Genomic DNA, 6,362 nt, shown 5'->3' on the forward strand with positions numbered 1-6,362 from the left:
AATTTATTTTATTCCCCTCTCATGCTTTGAGTTATTTTTCTCTCTTTGTATCATTTTTCAACAATTACAACAAGTACACTCAAGAATGCCTCTCTTTACTACTCTTCAATTGGCCTTTGCTTTTGGCATTCTTGGTACTTAACAATTCATTTCTTTCTATCTTTTCATTTCCTCTATTTTTTCTCGATTATAATTAACTATCATGTATTTTTTTTTCCCCCGCAGGAAATGGGGTGTCGTTCTTGGTGTACTTGTCCCCACTGTAAGAATCATCATCATTATCATTATTATCATTTTTCTTCTTATAATACGTAAAATTATGTTCTTATTTACAAATATTCTTTATTTACAGGCCGACTTTCTATAGGATATTTAAAAGAAAATCGACCGAAGGATTTCAATCGATACCTTATTCGGTTTCGCTTTTCAGCGCGATGCTTTATTTATACTATGCTTATCTCAAAAAAAATGAGATTTTGCTTATCACAATTAACAGCTTTGGAACTGGTATACAATTGATATATCTCACTATTTTCATGATATACGCCACCAAATCGGCTAAGGTATATATTTTTATCGCGAAATTTTATAATATTTTGAAATTATGAATTCAGTCTTTTAATTATTTTAATATTTTTATATCGATTTTGTAGATATTTGCTACGAAGCTGTTGATTGGATTTAACTTAGTGGCATTTGGCGCTATTGTTGGGTTGACATATATTTTTGCTAATGAAAATGATTTACGAATTAGTATCGTTGGATGGATTTGTGCGGTATTTTCTGTTAGCGTTTTCGCTGCTCCTTTAAGCATTATGGTACGTATCATAGTTAAAAAATCAAATCAAATCGAATATCATTTCAATAATATATCATGTCATGATACAAACTTTTTTTTTTTTTTACAGAGACGCGTTATTCAAACAAAGAGCGTTGAGTTCATGCCATTCCCTCTATCTTTTTTCCTTACAATTTGCGCTGTGATGTGGTTTTTCTATGGTCTATTGAAAAAAGACATGTACATTGCGGTAAGTGATGGTGTTAAAAGTTACAAAACATTGTTATTTTCAATTTGATCGATTAACTTATATACATTTGACAGTATATGTTTATATTTGACTTTGATTTGTAATTGTTTGACCAGACGCCAAACATTCTAGGGTTTTCATTCGGGATTGCACAAATGATATTGTACGCGATCTACAGAAATAGAAAGCAACAAGTTCTACCGGACCTAAGTCTGATGGATATAAAAGAAATCGCGATTGACATGAAAGCGGTGGTGGTGGAGATAATTCAAGAAAATGTTGATGATGAGAACAAGAATAAGATCAATAAGCAAGAAGAAGTTGTAAGTGTTGATGAAAAAAAGGATGTTGAGTATAATAAGCAAGATGTTGCACTAACAACTTCTAATGTATGAGAAAAATTAATTAATGCACCAAAAATTAAGCTACAAAAAGAGATATATATATATTTGCCCCCTAATAGCCAAAGGCAAAGAAGGGTTAAAAATGTAAAAAGGGGAATTTATATATAATGTATCAGATGAAATTCATGCTTATTAATGTGTTAATTACTTTTGTTACTGCTTTTTACTAATTAAAGGATGCAATTATTTCCTTGTTTTGTGTCTTTATTTTTATATATATAAAAGCGAGTTGAATATATTAATTCCTAATTTTGCTCTCCTTAATTACTTGTTCAGTTTGTATTTTCGCTTCTTAAAATAATATTGCTTAAGGAATATGTTTTTAAGAACTTCTGTTTTTCTTGGCGTATGCTATTTTTAAATATAAATTAAAGATTAAAATTGAATTTTAAAAATAGAATAGTAAAAAGAAAAAAAAATTAGTATATATATATATGCTATTGGTGAATTTTCTTGAAAGGAGAAAAATGTTTTTAAATCACAATCACATAAAACGTATTGCAAGAAACTTCTTACAAAAAAAAAATGAAGTAGAAAGAAAATGACAAGAAACTTCATTGACATCCATTTCATAGAAAGCAAACTTTCAACTTTATGTGTCTAGTAATTTCTTGATGAATTAGTTTTTTTTAAAAAAAAATTATTAATAATTATGACTTAAAATATTTTTATAGTTTGTGATCATACAACTTTGATTTAAATTTTTAATATAAAATTCAGATGAAATAATTTTACTCAAATAAATTAAATATAAAATCGCATAAAATTAAACGGAGAGATTAGTGGAGTGACAATTTTGTAACATTTCTAATGCCCCTTTAGCAAGAAATGAGATACTAGAGTTGTTATACATCTTTCAGTGGAAATTGAATGAATTTTCTCTAAACCCCTTATAGATTTTTACCGAACATAATATATATATGTATGCGTGTATATATATATATTGTCCGCGCGCAAACAATGTATATACTAGGTTTTGAAAAACGTATACTACTACCAAACAATGTAAATGTTTAGTTAAATTTACCGTTCTATTTTTTTTTTTTGAGATAATTTTATAAATTGTGAGATTTGTGTTTTTTTTTTGGACAAAAAGTAGCCAAATATCTCACGATTTATAAAATTACCTCAAAAAAGAAAAAAGGTAAATGTAACTAAACACTTACAATATCAGATGTGTGTGTTTGTTTGATTTTGGTAGGGTGCCAAGTCAAACCCAAATCATTTGGGCTTTACAAATAGTTTTTAAAAGGTAAGACATTTGGTATATATATACAACTTTTAGAATTGGAAAAACTACCTAGTCACACATACATCACTACCAATCTACCATATATAATATATTAGAAAAATTATTCGTATGAGTGTCTTTTAATAAATAATTATTAATTTTAGCTATATTTTTTTATTTATTATCATTTATAGTAATATTATATTAAATTTGTCATATATATTAAAAGTGGATTAAGTATGCAATATATATGTATTATAACTGTTTTTAAATATATATTAGACTTATTTGTAAAAAATTACATCAAGTTTTAAGTAACAGAATAGATACACCATTAGATATGCAACAATGTGCGATACAAATCATGTGGGCATGTATCTAGTTAAGAGTTCATGTATCTGATTAAGAATATATGTATCTATGAGAAAAAAAATTCAGATGCTAAAAAGGGGAGGATTTTGAAAAGATTTACTCCTTTTTTTGGATTAATGATAAACAAATACTCTATCATCGTAATTTTTTTTAAATTTGTGTGTTTTAGTTACATTTCATATTTAAATACACATAATTTTAAGTATATGCTTATTATGTATTCGGAATACATGTTTTTGAATATAATGTATGAAACTAATACTTAATTCATCAAACTAAGACTAGATACATAAATTAAAATTAGATCACTTAAATAGATATACGAAATTAATACTAGATACATATAACAAATACATTAAATAAATCTAGATACTTCTATGATATATATGGATGTACATGTCTGATCCTACATACATCAATAATGAATTTATTATTTTAAGAGTAATAATATGAAATTAATCAAATTGAATGACTAATACATACATGTTTTTTTAATATTTTATTAATAATATTAATGAATTTATTATTTCAAAGAATGATAAAATAAAATTAATTAAACATATCTTGATTTCCGTCTTATATTAACGGATTTAATTAATTTGAAATTTCAAAATAATTGTCCATGTATTCTTAAAAATCCTTAATTACTTCTATAATTAAGGAAATCAGTTACAACCAATTAATTTAAACAAATAAAATATTTATTTCAAATTTAAAATTTTACAAATACATGTATCTCACAGATTCCTACTAAGATATCTTAAACATAAAATATAATAGAGCAAGTAATATTTGAAACTATTTAAAATGTTAACAATTAGGACCTAGACTAGTGGGATTTATGTAGTTTGCCCTTTAGAATTATCTTTGTAGCAATTGGGCTAACAGTTGGTATTGGTATTTGAAGCCCATTTAGCAACATGTAACTCTTACACTTTATTTGACGGTTGTTACGTATTATTTTATAATGTATCATATTATACAAATTGTATTATACTATAGTGTTTTAAAGAATACAATGTTCAGATAGATTGTATTATTCTCCGTCGTTATATAATGTCACACATCTATAATTTGAATGATAACCTACAAGAAAAATAAGATACGGGATGAATCTTACTACAAAAAAGGTAGGCTAAAAGATGTGTTTGTTTATGAAAATTTTTTCAAAATGTCAATATTTTAATATTTAAGATGGCTCATTAGCAACATTTTCAATATTTAGTACAAATGTCAAATTTTAGTTTGTTATGTATCTTATTTATGTTTTTATTATTTTTTTTATTTAAAGAATATAATTATTTGATAACAAAAGGGAGAAAATCAAGGGAGAGAATATTTCAAAAAAAAAGGTAAGGATCACTTAATTTTCTCATTAGTTGCATTTTCAAATAAAATTTAAACTTTGTTATTTTTTTTTCTCCAGAATTTTTACTATTTTAAAATTATATTCATTCAACAATATATTCTATTTATATTCAGTATAGTTTTTTATTAGTTTGTATTCATTCCAATAGGTATGCCAAATGTATTTATATAGTCATTTAAGAAATATATTTGTATTCATATATTTTTTTCCCTCTGTAGTTATTTTTTTCTTCAAAAATCTTGTATTTCGTATTTATTTCAATATGTATTTTATTTGTATTTCTATTTATTCTAGTTTTTATTTAGAATTTTGTATAATAATATATAAAATAAAAAAAATAGTATGATGAAAAAGTGAGAATGAAATATAAAATTGAAAAGAAATAATTGAATATTTGGTGTAATCATTCTTAAATAAAATACATAACTAGTTGACATACCTTTAGAATAAATACAAATTAGAAAAAAAATATAAATTTCATAAACTATGCAACATAATTTTTGAATGAATACAAATATTAATTGTATACATACGATTTTAAATACAAATTGAGAAAGGATACAAAATTCTGAATTCTTTTTATATATATATACAAAGAAACTAATAGGATTTTGTTCTTCATGTAATAATATATATATATAGTTAGTATACATTTGGGATGGATTCAGTTAGGAACAAATACAAGATTCATAACTATACAACATGAGATTTTGAATGAATATAAATATTAATAGCATATACTAATTTGAATATTAATTGAGAAAGGATACAAAATTATAAGAAAAATTTACAAATACAAATACATAAAAATTTCATAGCATACAACACAAATTCAACAAAAGTTCATTAATAAAATTTGAAATGTCATAGTCATGTAAAATGTATTCATAAATTATTAAATGTCTATAAATGTGAAAAAATATGAAGAAACGAAAAAAAAAATACATTATCAAAATTAACAAAAGCTGACTCCAAAATACAATAATAAAATAACAACTGAATACAAAATACAAACTAATAAATATTGCACAATGTACATAACAAGAAATTTACAAATATATTCAGTACACATTGTTGAACAAATTGTTATTTAACTTCAACTAAACATGTAAAAAATATTTAAATACCTCTTCATCAACAATTTGGTCTTCGCCGTCATTTTCTTATACCCTACGAGTTACGTTTTCAATCTGAATTTGATGAAGATTTCATTCTTGTCGTCTCTCTTTCCTAATTTTAGAAGCAGATCTTACAATATTCGCTATTTCTTGAGTAATACATAGATTAAATGATGGAAAATCACTAGAAACCGTTTTACTAAGATGAATAGTGTCTCTTAGAATCATTCTTTGAAGAGTGTTTTATAGTTCTAAACGAGAAGAATCCTACTTTCAACAATGATTTAAACAACAATAAAATCAGAAAATAAATCTAAAAAAAAACGATGAAAATAACTTCATTAGAGGAATTTGTGTGAATCCAGATTTTAAAGATAAAAAAAACATTTCGATAGTAGATAATAAAAAAATTGGAGTTGAAGAAAAAAGAATTTGAAGGTTGAATAGAAATATGAACATGAAAATATGGAGAGAGAGAATTTTTTTTTTTTTTTTTACAGATTTTGATTTTTTTAAAATTAAAATAATTTGGAAAAAGTGAACTATGGATATACTGTAACGACCTGTTTAGTCGTTTTGAGCAGCAGATTTAGTTCTGGAAAAACTGGCTAAGATTACGGACATCACGACGGACCGTCATAGGCACGACGGCCCGTCACAGATGTCTCGTTTCAGCATACTTAGAATTCTGAAATTGGGTACTGAAAATCGACTCTCTGTAATCGGTGACGCACCTGCAGGACGTGCCGTCACATCCACGACGAGCCGTCGTAAGCTCCCGTTGCAAAACACTTCAACTCTTGAGAAATTGGTACGGGAAACGAGTCTCTGACCGTCAGG

General features: G+C 25.5%; 1 protein-coding gene across 1 annotated transcript; it reads left to right on the plus strand.

The window, feature by feature from the left end:
• On the plus strand, positions 1-1,622 carry LOC107030615 (bidirectional sugar transporter NEC1-like). The gene is made up of 6 exons (XM_015231880.2): positions 1-134; positions 226-262; positions 353-563; positions 654-818; positions 909-1,028; positions 1,145-1,622. The coding sequence occupies exons 1-6, from the start codon at positions 86-88 to the stop codon at positions 1,421-1,423; spliced, it is 861 nt and encodes a 286-aa protein (XP_015087366.1). The 5' UTR covers positions 1-85; the 3' UTR covers positions 1,424-1,622.
• The last annotated feature ends 4,740 nt before the right edge of the window (positions 1,623-6,362 follow it).

This window comes from Solanum pennellii, chromosome 9 (genome assembly GCF_001406875.1).
Source record: "Solanum pennellii chromosome 9, SPENNV200".
Taxonomy (NCBI): Eukaryota; Viridiplantae; Streptophyta; class Magnoliopsida; order Solanales; family Solanaceae; genus Solanum; species Solanum pennellii.

Excerpts from the sequence above, each read along its gene's own strand:
- LOC107030615 (XM_015231880.2), top strand. The coding sequence starts at position 86 with ATGCCTCTCTTTACTACTCTTCAATTGGCCTTTGCTTTTGGCATTCTT. Across the intron at positions 819-908 it reads CTGCTCCTTTAAGCATTATG|AGACGCGTTATTCAAACAAA; the intron begins GTACGTATCATA and ends TTTTTTTTACAG. Across the intron at positions 1,029-1,144 it reads AAAAAGACATGTACATTGCG|ACGCCAAACATTCTAGGGTT; the intron begins GTAAGTGATGGT and ends TTGTTTGACCAG.